Below are 17,376 nucleotides of genomic sequence, written 5' to 3'. Positions count from 1 at the left end.
TCCACTCTAATTGTGACCCATTTTTGGTCACAGCTGCTATTCTTTTTCCTTTTTTTTTCCTTTTTTTTCCCCCCTTTCAGAAATTTTTCATGATAGCATCCCCTCCCCCTGAATGCTCAAGCAGGAGATTGAGTGGGTGTCACTTTCTTTTATTATGTGTTTAGATCCCAGAAATGTGCACAAATGTTTTTTATAACAAAATAGATAGATGGAAGCTATGTGAATACACAGCTCTGATTATCTGAAATGTGAAACTCTGCCTAGTAAATAACCTGGTGTCTCTTGTCAGTGCTCAGGAAGCAACATCCATGGACACTGACAAAGCAAGGCTGCAGATAGGTGATGTATTACTTAGCCTTTTGCTTGACAGCTGTCAAATAGCAAGTTGTTAAGACCAAAGCAAAGCCACAAGGGGATGGAATCTACATGGCCTCCTTTTGGCTGTGATCCTCTGGCTTGTAAGATTTCCCTCACTGTTCTCATCTCCTTTCACCTTTTCTGCACTGGAATATCTGGACCTCCCTACCTTTTCTAAGTAATTCCTTTTGACATCTGTCAAGAGAAAAGTGTTTTGTCTAAGCAAGCTTTTGATAGGGTTAAACAAGGTTGTTTTAATAGAATATTTTCACATACTTGGAAGTAATTTCCATCAAATTTAGTGGGACTTATTCTGAAACAGGGATTCATAGAATTCAACTGATATATTTTAATCTGCAATTTCTAGGACTGCATGCCTTAATGTGAAAATTATTCATTTGCTTTTAACCTTCAGATATTAAGCTAATCCATCTTGAAATGAGTGAGAGCCTTACTATTTCCCAAAACTTGTTTTTCAGATATCTGGTTCATTGTCTTCAGTCAGAGCTTAATAACTACATGCCTGCATTTCTTGATGATCCAGAAGAAAATAATCCTCAAAGACCCAAAATAGGTTAGATCATTGATAACATCTTTAACAAGCATAAATCCTGTTGTCACGGTGGGAGAAGTATGGTGGGATAGATTGTATATTGTGAGGAACCATGCTGTGGGCTTGCATTACAATAAGGCACATTGCATGTTATTAGGGGATGCTCTGTGAGATGAAAGCTGAGCTGGTGTTAGAACATAGCACAGTTTTAATCATGCTTTATGCTTAATTTTAATTTATAATTTTATGATATTGCATTTGTAATTTAATATATTATACCTTGTAACATGAGTGAGAAGTATATGTAACCTGTGATAAAAGGTATATTTTGTACAAATCTCCATGACTTAAATAATGTTGCTAAAACTCGAATTCTTAAATTGTGAAATGTGCAACTCACTTTGAATCCTGTAGCCAGATGTTGCCGAGGTCCAGTATTTTGGGACCATGGACATATTTGACAATTGGACAAAGTGTTCTGGATATCACTAAAAAATTGCTGCTTTGGGAGGCATGACTTCTTTCCCCAAACACTGAGGGCAATGCAAGGGAAGGGTCTGAGCACCAGGACCCTGAACAACTCCTTTAAATTCGTGGTTTTCAGAACCAGCAGAACCCTATTTCCCAGCAGTCCCTCCTGCCAGAAAGAAAAGGAAGTTTTTCTTTTTTAAAAAAAGGTAGAAGGGCCAGGACACCTCCATGGACAGCCCATGGGAACTACATTGCCTACTTTTCCTATAAACCATGAGCCCTGAAATTTCCTTCTGTTTTCATGGACAACACTCAAAAATGTCTCTTTAATATCTCAGTATGTTGAGCATTTTTAACAAAGTCAATAAAGACATGATCTGATTTTTTAAAAGAACCTTCAATATTTGATTGGTACAACACTGCTCACTTGATTTTTTTTATTGTGTACCGTTTTAGTAGTTCCCATTTTCAAATAGGATATATAATGTGTTAGCCAAATAGCAGATTAAATCCTTGTTCGTTTGTTTCAGTTGTATCATGTCAAGAGCCACTGAGGGTAGGATTATCAAGATTCTATTCTGAGTTCAATTATTTGAGAATAAGGCTCATTGGACGCTGAATAAACAGGCAGAGATTGTGCTGTGAGAGCCCTAGAATTATCAGAATGATATAGTTTAAGTTGCAGGATTTTATTCATAATATATTTTTTCATATCAAGATACAATTATGTTGCATGTAGACTCCTGTTTTTCAATATCTACAAATAACCTGCCTGATGATCAATGTAACTTGTGACTTAGAGGAAGAGACCAAGATCTTTGTTTGAAAATTTAGTGATATATGAGTGTAATGGTTTGATCAGCAATTCATTAATTGCTGAAATATACATGGAAATGAACTAACTAAATAAATCCTGGATTAAAATACAGGAATAAAAAATAGAGAAGAGAAGGGTCTGAGAAAAAAAATTACAAAACTTAGGAACTAGATTTGTTGAAATTAAAACATACACACATTTTATTTATAGACACGTGTGTGCACACATGTACACAGACAGTCCTACACACACACACGCACACGCACATGCACGTGCACGCAGAGAGAGGGAGACAGGGATGGAGGTTCATCCAAGTGTTGGGAGATGTCACTTCTCCTTTCCTCCTATTTAGTGACAATATCAATACAAATATATTGGGAAGTACTAATTCAGTTTAATAATGAATTGATATTAAACCCATTAACCATACTTTGTTTCATTGCAAACAAAAAGATGGAGACATGTGGCTTTGAATATATTATCAAGTTTGTGGGCAGCAAAATTAATTTGTAAGCAGAAAAAGAAACTTCTGTGTTTGAATATTGCCAGGAAGGAAGCTGGAGAATAAGTTACACAGTATTTACACAGTAGATATATCAGATTGAGGTAGGGGATTTCATATTGATGATGATAATATACAGCATTATATAATAATTCAAAGATGAATATTTATTATTTCCCCCTTTTTCTTATATCTTGAGAACAGGTAGAATAAAAGATGTGAAAAGTGTTAGATATAAATATTTTTATTCAAATAAGGGGGAGTATGTCAGTAAAAATAGTTAGAATGTATATTTGAATTATAAAGTTTTCCTTTTATATTTCAATATTTAATGTTGAGTGTATTTTCTATATATATGGATATATAGAAGTAAAATATATATAACTTTTCTTTCCTTGTAGATGATGTCTTGCATACACTAACTGGAGCCATGTCCCTGTTACGACGTTGTAGAGTGAATGCTGCACTGACCATACAGCTCTTCTCCCAGCTGTTTCATTTTATCAACATGTGGCTTTTTAACAGATTGGTTACTGATCCAGATTCAGGCTTGTGTTCACATTACTGGGGAGCTATCATCCGCCAGCAGCTGGGGCATATTGAAGCCTGGGCAGAAAAACAGGGCTTGGAGCTGGCTGCTGATTGTCACCTCAGTAGGATAGTACAAGTGAGTATTGGTGTTAGTGGAAAAATAAGTATAGGCTTGCATGGCCCTGCAAGGTTTCTCTGTACTGTAATGTAGCAATGGAAATGGAGCCAGGCATCCCCAGTCACCAGGATGGAGCAGTATAAAAGTGCATTGTCCTAGGGATGAACTTTGGGAGCTAGGCAGAAGAGTGCTTCCCAATTTGGTTCCGTTTCAGAAACATCACCCATGCGGTCCTTCTGGTTTGCCTTGCTGGGAGACTGTGATAGGGTGAGGGAGAACACTGACTCCAACCCTTCATATGGGTAAATTAAAGAAGATGGTGTCTGGGGACTTGTACTTGGTCTTTGACCTATAGTATCCCACAAGGTTTGGTTTTCCCTGTATGCTTTTTGACAACTTCATGAAACAACTAGGTTGATCATCCAAGAATAGTGAGTGTGTTTTCACCTTTATATCTTCCTTCCATCATATTGTGGGGGGAGGCTTGGAAATGTTAATATTTAGTCAGTAATGGGCATGCTGAGGGTAAAGAAAATGAAATTAATTCTGAACAGAGATGTTATTGGTTAGGAGTTATACTGATGCATGAACATGCTGGCAACCTGTTCTAGATAGGGTTGCAAGATTAGATCCTACTTTGGGTGCATGCCTGGAACTTTGGGTTCTGCTAATAGATGAATTTGCTTTTTTCAGGCAACTACATTACTTACTATGGATAAATATTCACCTGAAGACATTCCAAGTATTAACAGTACCTGCTTTAAACTCAATTCTCTGCAACTGCATGCATTGCTACAGAATTATCACTGTGCCCCAGATGAACCATTTATTCCAACAGTAAGTCAAGCTTAGCATTGTAATTCTTTTTGTAGGGAGATTCTGATTAAGGGCACCATCATAATTTTCTTTTGAAAGAGTACTTGTTACAGGATAATGTATAAAATGGAAAAAAACCTTTAACATTGAAAAACAGTGATTGCTTCATAGCTTTGGTAGCGACTTCCTCCTTATATGCTAAATAGACCACAGCAGACTGCTTGTACATCAGTTGGGATGTACACAACATTTACTGAGGTATTAAAATATCAGGAAAATTTCAGAAAAATTCTACATAGTTTTGGTGAAAACTGCCTTCTGTTAGATGAAGTATGATGAGAAAGGGAAGGTTCTCTGTTTTCTGTACTGTACCTGCTAGATTGCCTACACATTCTTACACAATCACACTGTGACCTGGTTCAAGCAACATGACAGCTACCATGGGTGACCAGCCATAGTGGGCGGTGGCTCATTTTTCACGAAGAAGCCACCTTGAGAACGCACCATTTGTTCTAGGGTTGGTCCGAAACACAATGGGTTGCCATGTCATTCCAACACAACAAGGAAATTTTATCATGAGTTTTTGGAAAAAGCTGTGGAGTTGCTCTTGCTGAATAGCAAACCCCTTGCCACTTACTGTTGCATATTTACTGGTGACTGCCCTTCTGCCAGTGCTAAAAATGCCCTTTAGAAGAATTGGCACTCTTCCCATGTCTTTATTTTTCATAACTCCAAAAAAGGTGCAGTTAGTTTTATGTTTGTTTGTTTTTCATCCTCTGAAAATTGCAATTTAAAAAAAAACATTGCTGCGTGGCAGGTGCGTAAGTACACACAGATATCCAGTACAGGGCAAGACTGCATATACGCTAATTTGCACAGAGCCACCAGGGTCCAAGTACTTGTCAATTGAAAAGCACTGATAAATGGAAAAAGTGCAGAAAACAGGTGCGCTGAAAGTGTGTAACAGCAGTATTATCCACTTAGCCATGTGATATTCTTGATTTTTCAGTTGAACTCAATGCCCTCCTACTCAGCACTTCCCCAAGTGTGTAGCTACTCCAGAAAGTGGAACTCCTTAATTCGGTTCCCTCTTTACAAAGCAGTTATCGCAGCAGTGCAGATTCCCTCACTCCTTAACTTCCCAGCACTTAAGTGGGTGCAATTTTTTCCCCAGCCATTAAATTTGCCTATAATTCTGTGGAGTTTTTAAAACTGTCAGAAGCACAGTAATTGCATCACTAATTGATTTGAAAAGGAACCATGTAAAGGGGGAAGGAGAGCTAATATTGCCCCTTTCTGGAATGGCTGGAAACTTGTAATAGGTGGCGGGCACTGAGAACTGCCAAGTTCACCGATTAAAAGTGAGATGATTATATTGCCACCATCCTTTCTGTGCATTTCCCCTATTTATCAAGATGTTCAATGGACAGCTGGGCAAATAGCGGTCTACAACTCTTAGCAAATTAGCATACATGCAGTACCATCTTGTCCTCCCTTTGGCATCTCAAAAGGATAAAGGAATTGACTGGGCAAGACTGTGTACATATTAGGCACTCATAATCATACATTTGTGCACCTGTGAAGGACCAACAAAATTATTTTTAATGCAGTGTTCACAGGCTGAAAAATATAAGCCCAACTGTGCTTTTTGAGGGTGGGGTGGGGTAAAGCAGCAAATAAAAATGGTAATGATCAAAAGAGAAGACAGATTCTTCTATGAAAGCCAGGGATACTGGCTGGAAGCCTGAGGGATAAGGAGGGGAAGAACATGGTGAGTTTGAACACCTGCTAGGTGCACTGTGGCTAGTTGAGTGAACCACCAAGCCACTGTGACTTATCTACAAGATGGATTGGCACAATGTGCAAACCCACCCAGTGTATCACATAATATAAATTATAATTTTATTCCTTGCAGCCATACATGCACACATAACAGCTGGATCCAACAAATCTCACAACTAGGTTTGTGTACCCAGGAGAATCAATACTGGTTGAAACTTCAGAAAATTTCTGAAGTGGTTTGTGCCTTCTGTTCAAAAAGAGAAATGGACATGTGAAAGGCTTTGGACTTGCCTAAAATAGCTAGTTGGATCTCAGGCAATACAAATGTATACATATATAAACTTACAACTCTTACACATTCATTGGCACAAGAGCACACAGGCTCCTTATTCTAGTAATTTCTTGTTATTTGAATCCAGCTGTGCCATGTTCAATTCAGTTATTCCATGGCTTAGTTGAGGGTCATTTGTAATTTTCTGTTCCTTGTTGACTTTTCTGACTTGAAGCGTCCCTTTTGAGGAGCCATGAGTGATTTTATTTAAATTTATTTAAATGTCTCTTAAATGTGTGTTCAGACTTGGGTAGGTAAAGTACAAAAGCATAATATTATACACCTGGATGCTCATGTATAATATTGCAAACTTTTCTTCTCTGTCCCTTGCCACCCCAGGAGCTAATAGAAAATGTGGTAGCAGTTGCAGAAAATACTGCTGATGAGCTGGCTCGTAGTGATGGTAGAGACGTACAGCTTGAAGAGGATCCTGATCTACAGCTCCCTTTTCTTCTACCAGAAGACGGTTACTCATGTGATGTTGTCAGAAACATCCCGAATGGATTACAAGAATTTTTAGATCCACTCTGCCAAAGAGGTTAGTCCTTTCATCCTGCCTTATGGCAGAAGCTATATTCTTTGCTTTAGTTTGGTTGAGTAAACACTCTTATATTTTAGATGTTTGTCTGGGATTCCTTATTGTTACTTTTTTGCAACCATGGGCCGGGGAAGCCCGGTGGCCAGTCTGAGTGGAGGGGCGGACCCCAGCAGTCAGCAGCCTCTACCAATAAAAGAAAACTGAGGCACAAAAACATGTAAAGGAGGATGTAGAAATCACACAGCAAAAAGTACCCCTTTGGATCCACTTTTCTTGTTCTAGCCACAGCTAGAACACAGAACAGAATGCAGCTTATTTGTTCTAGCCACATTCTACAGAGAATCAAGTGACTCTAAGATGATGAGTGAGAGGAGAGAATTCACACAATTATAATAGCAATGATAATAATTAAAATAAGGTACGATATGCTTAGAGCCACACAGAAAAGAAGCCTTTGGAACACAACAAACATCCAAGATCCATGTCTTTCTATATCCATCACAAAGCTGGTATCAGAGCAGGCCTACTCAGAAGCAGCCAGAACAAATTTCCAGACTGTGCATATATTATAAGAAGCCAGGACTGGATTGCTCAGAAGCAAGTTTGGAGATCACTTTGCAAATAGCAACAATATGAGTAGTCATGATGAGTATATCCCTTGGGAAGCCAGCAGGAACTGCCAGCAGGAAGCTGCAAGAATACACAGACCTCTGTTTTCACACATACAGTCACATGCTTCAATAACCTTCCAAATTTTACAGACTTACACACCATATTAAATAACAGTAATCATAACAGTGAAAATGATTAAAATAAAATGTAATATTCTGAGTCACACAGAAAATCAGCCTTTGGAAGATATGTACAACTATAATCAAACTCTAGATGTAGACTTAGACTCCCTCAAAGGTTAAACTTTAGCATACCAGTATAATAAAGCTGTGAATGCTGCTGTAACCATTTCTGTGAGGACAAGCTGCACCTGTGCTGGCTTCTACGTAGGTGCACAGAACAGCCCTTTCCCTTGCAGAGGGAAGGATTGTCTCATGGCTAGAGGGCTAAATTGACCCCATGTTTTGCAGTACCTCCACTCTGAGAACAGATATTAGCACTGACTGGCACTGGGTACTAGGCTGATTCAGAGGCCTTTCCACTCCTGGAGTAATAAGAACATTCGGAGCATGCTCAACATACACAGTTGTGAATGTGAAGTTTCTGTTCTGCAAGAGGAACTCCTGCTGTAGTGCAACAGCAGCTGAACACCAAAAAGAAGCCAGTAGCATCTCAGTGAAAAGGAAATGTTTATTGTTAAAGTTAAGAGTGGAGGAAAGCAATGGAAGAGTGGTTCCCCTTCTAACCAGAGTTGCTCCTGCCATGGTGTCAGTTACTTATTCCTGTAATTGAAATTTTATTTGCAAGCTTCTTACATCAGAACCAGCAGTCTCTTCCTTTCAAGCTTTGTATTATGCTTTATGCATTCAGAGTTGCTTCCTTAATTTTCTCCATGTGTGCAAAAGGATGCTTTTAAGAAATTAAGAGCTTTTTTCTGTTAAAGCGGTCATCCACCTTATGAGACTATTGATTAACTAGGGCCTCAGTCCTGTGCTCATTTACTTGTAAGTAAACTTCATTTAACCCAATCAGATTTATAGGGGATTGCATTGCAAATCCTGCTGTTCAGAGTTAAGAAGTAATGTGCCCCTTTAGTAACAAAACAGTTTTTTTCTTTGAAACAGCAACAGTTCTTTGCCTTGTACCTCTTACAATTTAGAATTTATTTTCTTGTGGACAAAAAGGGGGTTTTAAATGGTGAGCCTATAACTTGAAGTTCATGTTTAAAAGAGAACCCTTTTGCTACAGAATGTTCTTATTTTACCACACATTTATCAGTTCTTTCAGTTAGGGTACAATCCTGTGGCCCCAGCACAGTCTAGTCTGCCATTGGATAAGTTGAAGCCCCACCCCTGGACCTTTAAAATGTGTTTTGAGGTTGGAATTGGAACTTCAGCTGAGAACTGTTGTTCCTTCACCCTTACAGCCCATGCAGTTCTTTCCTTTCCAGCTGTAGCTCCTCTGTACCTGGGAACTGGTACAGGGGGACTTTTGGGGTGGGGGTAGGGAATGGGAGCAGTTTGGTTCTGCTGGAGTATGAGGAGTCATGATATATTCACAAGGAGGGGCAAAAGAGATTTTTTTTTCCTTGTGTTTTTCTTAAAACAAATTAGTTGGAAAAGCATTTTTTATATTTTTAGTCATTAAGTATTTTTACCTGTTTTTCAGGCTACATGCTTATATTAATAGCAAATGGTTTTGTGATTGTTAATTTTCATTTGAACATGTGATATTGCTACAGTTAAGGCGATACAATACAACACACTTTAAGCTATTTATTTAAATATGCTAATTGACATGTTTAGGTAGGAACTGAAGGGTTGAACTCTCTTGTGATCTTCAATTATTAGAGAGAAAGCAGTGTTACTCATGAAATAAAAGCCATGAAATTGTGTTGATTTTTTAAAAAAATACCTGTTAAATTGATGGTCAACATTAGCATTGACCCATGTCTGGGATTATGGTGATAGTGATCATTAATATTTTATAGATTCTTTATGTTCCTAGTTAACTTATTTGAGAGGATGCAACTATTACACATTATCTTTCTCATTTAGGTTTTTGTAGATTGACACCTCACCCACGTTCCCCAGGTACTTGGACAATATATTTCGAAGGAGCAGATTATGAAAGTCATCTATTACAAGAGAATGTTGATCTGGCAAGTATTCATCATGTTTGCATTATGGAACAGCACACAGATGGAAGTTTGGTGGCATGCAACAGTTTTAAATGATTGAATGAAGTAGTGGTTTTAGACTAATCTATTTCTTAAAAGGCAGAGAGTTAAATGTGTAGCTGGTTGCATTTACTAGATATTTCTTGTCATATACTATATCAGTGTTGCAACAAGGAACACTAAGGCTTTTAAATAGTTTTAGTGTAAACAAGCTGGAAGGGAGGAGGCTACATGTAATTTTACTAAAATACCCCAAATGGCTTATCACTGAGTAGTATAAACTGTTTTCAGTACTGAGGAATTCAGAGTTTCGGTATTTTGTTTCTTCAGGCTCAACCCTTGAGGAAGGAACCTGAGATAATCACTGTGACACTAAAGAAGCAAAATGGAATGGGTCTGAGCATTGTGGCTGCTAAGGTATAACTAAATACTTTATATAAAAATATATAGCCCACCTTTCTAATGTAAATAGAGTAAATGCCTGGATATTTTAACTTTTTTTGGGGTCGGGATGGCTGTCTTCCATGATGAGCTCCTACACTTCCAAGTTCACCACTATGCCACAGCATTTGTATGATTCAAAGTGGCTTTAACAAGTTTTTTAAAAAATCTACAAAACATAACACAGGCAAACTAAAAAGAAAAACTCAAGATTTGTATAAAATATTATTTACCTGGTAAGACAAAGATTTTTTTGTTTTTTTTAAAGTTTTCATTAATGAGTAGAAAAGCAGTCAGAGAGAGGGTCAACCAAATTTTAGCAGGTAAGATGTTCCATTTTATTAATTCAGCCACTGAGAAGGCTGTCATTATTGCCCTGACTAGTTTCATCAGCAGCTTAAGTGGAGCACCGGAAAGGGTCTTGTTATTTAAGTAGGCAGGCTGGTATGAGAGGAGGTGGAGTTCTTTGTCCTGATGCTTGTCATCTCAAGAAAAAAGCCAGTAGAGTCACTTTAGATTTTTTCTGTTGGAAAACAAAAAAAGTGAGCAAAGTGCCAAATAAAAAAAATACATTTAGTTTATGACACACATCCCCTCCATATGAAAATAAATTTGATTACGTTTGACACACTTTACAGATCAGAAAAGTGGGCATATTTCAGGCTTGTGAGATCTTCTGTGCCTTTTGCTAGAATTTATTGAGTCCATCAAGAGATTTCAGATACAAAACCTTGGAAGAGTGGATTAAGCAGCACAAATCTGTGCACATTGTTTTAACCCAGAAGTTAGTTTTCGTCCCACAACTATACTTTCAGACACAACTCTCCTGGTTCTCCCCACTCAAGCTTTTTTCTTTTCACCAGCTTCATTTTAGAATGAAAGAGTCACAGAAGTTTTTGTATGTTCTGTAAATTTTCTAGGAATCTTCAGTAGATGCCAGTTGATGCATTCCCCCACCCCCTGTCTGTCTGTCTGTCTGTCCCTCCATACATTTTGTTGTTAGTCGCTAAGTCATGTCTGACCCATTGCAACCCCATGGCCATCATTCCTCTAGGCCCTCCACCATCCCCCGGAGTCCACCCAAGCTCACACCAACTGCTTCAGTGACTCCATCCAGCCACCTCATTCTCTGCCGTCCCCTTCTTCTTTTGCCATCTATTGTTCCCAGCATTAGACTCTTCTCCAGGGAGCCCTTCCTTTTCATTAGGTGGCCAAAGTATTTGAGTTTCATCTTCAGTATCTGGCCTTCTAAAGAGCAGTCAGGGTTGATCTCCTCTAGGACTGACCGGTTTGATCGCCTTGCAGTCCAAGGGACTCACAAGAGTCTTCTCCAGTGCCACAATCCAAAGGCCTCACATACATACATGTATTTATAGGTCTCCTATAGGCCAAGGCCTTCCTAGGCAGCTTGATGTTGAATACGAAACCACAGGTGAGAGTTGCACTGAACAGGGCAGATCTTCCCAGAAATACTGAAAATAAAAAGTAATTATTCTAACAACGTTTAAAACAAATATCTTCTCTTGTGAGCTTAAAATCTGAAATATTACATAGATATGAAGTCACCCACATGCACTCACCTACTAATAGAAAATGACCACTCTGAAATGAAGTTACTTCAGTTTTATCACAACTCATAAGTTTGATTTGTTTGAGAAAAATACGTAGGCAAATGTACAGACTTACTGTTGACTTTTCTGAGTTGTATAGCAACTGTAATGCAGTTAAATTCGAAATTTGTACCACCCGTCTGTGACCACTAGATGGTGCACTGCTCCAGTATTATAAAGCTTGCAGTTCTAAACTCCCCTAAACAAGTTTCACTGAAGCCAGTGTGCTCATTTCAGACTCGTTTCACTCTTAAATGAAGTTTCACTGAGTTCAGTGTACTTGTTTCAGATTCATAAATTGTATTTTAGTTAGTGGACCTTATATTCCTAAGTTTCAAATTATTTTATAGAGAAGTGTGTAGTGCTCGTGCTTTGCTCCTGTATGATGCTTTGGGATGATTTCTTGGGGCAAGAGTTAAGCACTCATGCAGGGAGAATGCACATAGAACTGAAGTTTGTGACCAACAGCACCTCCAAAAACTCCCTTTGGAACCTGTGCACTTGAACAGATGTTTTAGAAAAACTGGAAATATGTCTGAAGGGGAAAGGCAGGGCAAAGAGTTCAAAACAAGCAGAGTTCTGCCTCTGTTTGGGGCATCAAGCAATGCAGCGCTACACACTTTGTGAGCATTCCAGCTTTTTATTAGAACAGGCCAAGAAAACAAGTCTTCAGTATCTAGCAAGCCAACTGACAACATCAACAATTGTTCTCTAGATATAACAATAGGAGTACCAGTTGCAAATGTAGAACACAGGGTCACCAGCTTGTAGTCTTTCAAGGTCTTCCAAGTCTTTACTGCATTGCCTGTTGCCAGTTTTTTGCTGCCTGTATGCTCCATCAGAGAACCTCATAGGGATCTTGTGTTCTCCTTGCTACTGCTAGCAACAAGGAAAGACTGTATCAGAAATGTGTGTGTGCATATGCACAGCCCCAGCCTGGTTCATTTATGGTTGTTGTGGATGAAAAAGCAGTGCAGCCCTGCTATACCAGTATGAATAGCACATCTAGCCTTCTAACATACCTGGTTGAAAGACTACCTGGAATTGATGTGTAAGATGATGCAATATTTGGGGAGGAAGAGGAGAATATGAGTTTTCTTGGAGGGAGAGGGAGAGTCAGACACTGCAAAGATATGAGGTATTCTGGCAATGCTTCAATCAGTGTGGTGTAGTGGTTAGAGTGTTGGACCAGGATTTGGAAGATCTGGATTTTAGTCCTCATTTGGCCATGAAGCTTATTGGACCAGGCACTCAGCCCAACCCACCTCACAGGGTTGTTGTGAGCATAAAAATGAAAGGAAGAAGATCATGCAAGCCTTGGGTTCCTTTCAAGAGGAAAAAAGGTGGGATATAATGCAGTGTAATAATCTTTAAACAGATATTTGCTCAGTCAGTTACTGTGAAATTTTTATAATAGCTTGGCAGAAATAAAAAGCTGAATTCTAAATAAGTTAACAAGATGGAATTCTTGCTAATGGTGCTTCACAGGAGGAAACTGTTCAAATACTGGTCCCACTTTTATTTATTTTAATAGTATGTTTTATTACACTATAAATAAAGGAGGGGTGAAATTCAGAACCAGATTTAAAGAGCTAATCAGTAGATGGTACTGTTCTAAAATACCACATTTGATACAAGGAAGATGTTGTTTTGCTTTGGCCTGATAAGCTTAATAATCTTGTTGCTGACATTCATGCTAGAAATAATTAATCTGCTTTTGTGTTCTGTTATCAAGATGCAACAGAAGAGCTTGTCTTATCAGCACAGGCCTTTTCATGAGCAAGACTGCCCAGTTTGAAGTTTCTGGCATAATTTCTTAGACACAGAAAAACTAGCTCCACTAGCTTTTTTGCGGGGGAGGGGGGAGCGAGGGAAACAAGATTATTTCAAGTTTTCACAAAGGAATTGAATAATTTTTATCCTTCATTTGTCATTTCTAACCTCTTCCACAAAAATCCATATTATTCCTACTTTTTGCATCATGGTTGTCTGATGCACTTCTCATTATCCACTAACAGTGCAATTGTATGCCTGCCAGGGCAGTATCTTTTGGAGACCTGGCTAACGTGTTGGAAAATTGCTCCAACCTTGTAACTGAGTATTTGCATTCAGAGCACCCTTTGTCCTCTCCTCTCTGTAGCTGGTGCAGAAAGAACCATACTGGCTGGAAAGTGATCTCAGAAAGAGGGTTTAGGAGATGTTCCAGGAAGAGAGGAGGAGGCAGATGTGGCTCAGGTGTAAGGTATCCTGGCATTGCCTCAGCCTCCCTCCTGCTCCAAAGTGCACCAGTTGGTGGTGGTAGTAGTTGTTATTACATTGCATTTACATTCTTCCAGAGAATTTGTGACTGGCTGAGAGTCACCCACTAAGCTCCCTGGCTCTGTGGGGACTAGAATGTGTATCTCCTGAGTCCCAGTCCAGCACTCCTAACCACTATACCACACTGGCTCTTGATGGCTGAAATGTCCACTCTAAGTGTTGGAAGGAGTATGCAGGTGATCTTTGCCTCAGTGTTCTCCTTTTCTGCATAATTCTCTGAATTCAAAGGCTTATAGGCATCCTGATTTTTGAAGAAATACCCTGCTCAGGGTTGGAGTAAGGGGCACTAACTTTTTCTCTTCTGCAGCCAGAATTCCTCCTCAAGAAAATTAAAATTTATTCAAGTTAGTTGGATCTGACCAAAGTTCTTTCAGGAGAGTTCTTGCAATTTAACTGAGAGGCATAAGGAAAATGTTGTATGGCAGTTTGTAGTAAATGGTGCAGAACTGTTCAGCTCTGTACTATGTACTCATTGAAAATCTTTACTCTGCTCAATGTTTATTCATTTATTATTTATTTATTGCATTTATATACCACCCCAATAGCCCAGAGGGCTCTCTGGGTGGTTTACAAACATTAAAACCCCACCAATCCTAAAATAAATAAATTGGCTACACCACAACTGAGTATAAAATAACATGGTTAAAATGAATTAAATAAATAAATATATCATTAAAATTAATTAACTTTAAAATATTGGTTAAATAAAAAGGTCTTGACCTGGTGCCAAAAAGCATATAATGATGGCGCCAGGCAGACCTTTCTAGGGAGCGCATTCCATAGTCAGGGCGCCACTGCAGAGAAAGCTCTCCTCTGGGTACTCTGTTTCCTAACCTCTTTCAAAGATGGTTCCCGGAGGAGGGCCTCTGCTGCCGATCTTAGGGGGTGGGAGGGCATGTAGGGAAAAAGGTATTCCTTTAGGTATCCTGGTCCCAAGTCGTTTAGTGCTTTATAGGTAATAACCAGCACCTTGAATTGAGCCCAGACTTCAATGGGAAGCCAATAGAGCTGATAGAGGACTGGAGTTATGTGAGAATAACAACCAATCCCCAACAGCATCCTGGCAGCTCTATTTTGCACCATCTGAAGTATCTGGACCATCTTCAAGGGCAGCCCCATGTAGAGCACGTTACAGTAGTCCAAACAGGAAGTAACCAGTGCGTGTGTCACTGTTGCTAGGCAGTTCTCCTCCAGGTAAGGATGCAGCTGATGGATCAGCCGGAGCTGAAGAAAAGCACTCCTCGCCACCACTGTCACCTGGGCTTCCAGAGACAGTTCCAGGTCGAGGAACACTCCTAAGCTTTAGAGGGAGTGCAGCCCTGTCCAGGGCAGGGCCCAAGTCACTTACCCAGAAACTCGAATCACCTACCAACAGGACCTCCATCTTATCTGGATTAAGCTTCAGTTTATTGGCCCTCATCCACCCCATTACCTCGGCCAGGCACCGGTTCAGTACATCCACTGCCTCACCTGGATTACTTGAAAAGGAGAGGTAGAGCTGGATGTAATAACAGCATAACAGACACCCAAAATCATGGCCAAGAATTACTCCCAGGAGCAAAGCTAAGGGAAATTGAAATACTTTTACGAGTTCCCAAGGAAATTCAAGTGTCCCTGCAAAACTGTGTCCCCTGGAACAATCTGAGACATATAGTACTAGCTGTCTAAGAAGGATAAACATAAAGCAGTGGTTCCATTACCAAAGTGACGTGGACTTTTTGTTAAAGCTTGCCTGTATTTTCCAGCACTTGGTCATATTGCAGCTGGTCTACCATTGACAAGGGAGGATAGGGCTGTGGCTGTCTATTGAACAGGACTGGAAGTTCAGCCATGCAACTTGATCTTTTTAGTTGTCAGCATATAGTTAGGAATATTACCTATAACGTATGATAGCACTAAGCATAACTGAAAGGCAATAGCTCTTTTTTCAGGACAACCGTGAACAGGAGTAAATTATCTACCACTGATGTAATGATTTCCAGTAGCAGCCTTGCTGAGATGTTATTCTTATTGCAGGATTTTTCTGTAACAGTACCATTTATTTTATCAGTAATATTATTTTGGTGGCGGTGGTGTGGATTGTTTGGGGGTCAAGGGGCAGAAATACTATGAGACTAAGGGCAGAATTTAGTGCTCTTAGCCTGAAAGATGTTTTGATGTTAAATGCTGCCTGACTTCCAACCACACTGTGGTTAAATTTTATGAAATCCAGATGATTTGGAAAGAGTATGTGCATGCAGTTTACTTTAAAAATATATCACTGGGGCGGGGGGGGGGGGGCGGGGAGGGGTTAGCATTTGACTTCTTCCCATCTGTGGGCCAGCACTTTACTTCCTGTTTAATTTGGATTTTCTGTATCTGGTGCAAAAGGCCGCCTTAATTTTTTTAGACAGTGTCTACAGTTTAATAAAACTCTTAATGGTAAAAGAAAGGCAGAGCAGCATAACTGACTCTGTAAGAGTCAGAATATTGTATTGGTTATAGCTAGTGTTGGTAAATGCTATGCTGTGTCAGCATCCAGTACAGAACTATCTTGCTGGGTGTTTTGGAAAATCTGTCAGACTGACGTGTTGGCTATAGTTAAGGGCTGAGAAAGGACTGAAGAGTTGTATATTTCTGAAGTTAAAATGTGGTTTTCTGTCGTTGGAAGAACAGAATCCTTGGTAAGTCCGTTCAGGGAGTATGTTTTTCTGTAAATCTTTAAACAGTCATTTGTCTGTTTTTATTATATTTTGCTCTTTTTTAAAGTGCCTGTACTTATTTGTTTATGTGGCAGTTCTTAGTGTAACTTGCAACTAAATATTGGTAAAGAATAGCATTCTTTTCAAAAGTTAGCACAAGAAAATTGTATATAAAACCCGTTTCTATTATCTACATTTCAATGAGTGGTATAGTAGCAGTTTTTGATCATCAGTAGTTTATCAGTAACAGTTGTTACATTCACTATTGAATGATAAGTTATTCACTTTTCCTACTATCTGGCTAGAATCCAGAAGTACCTCTAAAAACATGTGATATCTATTTGTAAAGATTGTTAAGAGTAATTAAAATTAGCACACTAAACACTAAGAGTATATTAACAGACCTCAAATTGGTTTCTGTTGTTCATGTAGCACTTCCTTTAACTGGTTTAAATATATACTAATGTCATTTGGATTCCTAGACTAACGGTTTTGATTAAAATCCCTTAATAAAAGCTGCTTGAAAGGTTAGTAGTAGAACTGTTTTGTTTCTAAATACAGAAAACTATTTCATGGGGAGCTGTTTTTAAAAAATTCAACAATGTAAATTTCAACAACAAAAGCAAGCCTTCATCTATCTTTAGTGCATAGTTGAAGGAGACTGTCCTTCTTTAAGTATGAGACAATATACTTAACAATAGAAACTGAATGCATGTTT

General features: G+C 39.0%; 1 protein-coding gene across 16 annotated transcripts in view; it reads left to right on the top strand.

The window, feature by feature from the left end:
- AFDN (afadin, adherens junction formation factor) overlaps positions 1 to 17,376 on the top strand; it is a 119,557-nt gene that overhangs the window by 78,249 nt on the left and 23,932 nt on the right. For all 16 annotated transcript variants that reach the window (XM_044421271.1, XM_044421192.1, XM_044421166.1 and 13 more), the window contains 6 exons: positions 837 to 931; positions 3,102 to 3,367; positions 4,043 to 4,186; positions 6,618 to 6,816; positions 9,486 to 9,589; positions 9,938 to 10,024. In XM_044421271.1, coding sequence (XP_044277206.1) covers positions 837 to 931; positions 3,102 to 3,367; positions 4,043 to 4,186; positions 6,618 to 6,816; positions 9,486 to 9,589; positions 9,938 to 10,024 — 895 coding nt within the window. The remainder of the gene's footprint in view (positions 1 to 836; positions 932 to 3,101; positions 3,368 to 4,042; positions 4,187 to 6,617; positions 6,817 to 9,485; positions 9,590 to 9,937; positions 10,025 to 17,376) is intronic.

Source organism: Varanus komodoensis, unplaced genomic scaffold, assembly GCF_004798865.1.
Source record: "Varanus komodoensis strain SLA01 unplaced genomic scaffold, ASM479886v1 scaffold1, whole genome shotgun sequence".
Lineage (NCBI taxonomy): Eukaryota > Metazoa > Chordata > Lepidosauria > Squamata > Varanidae > Varanus > Varanus komodoensis.
The sequence above is the reverse complement of the archived record's forward strand: the minus strand, read 5'-3'. Positions and strand labels throughout refer to the sequence as shown.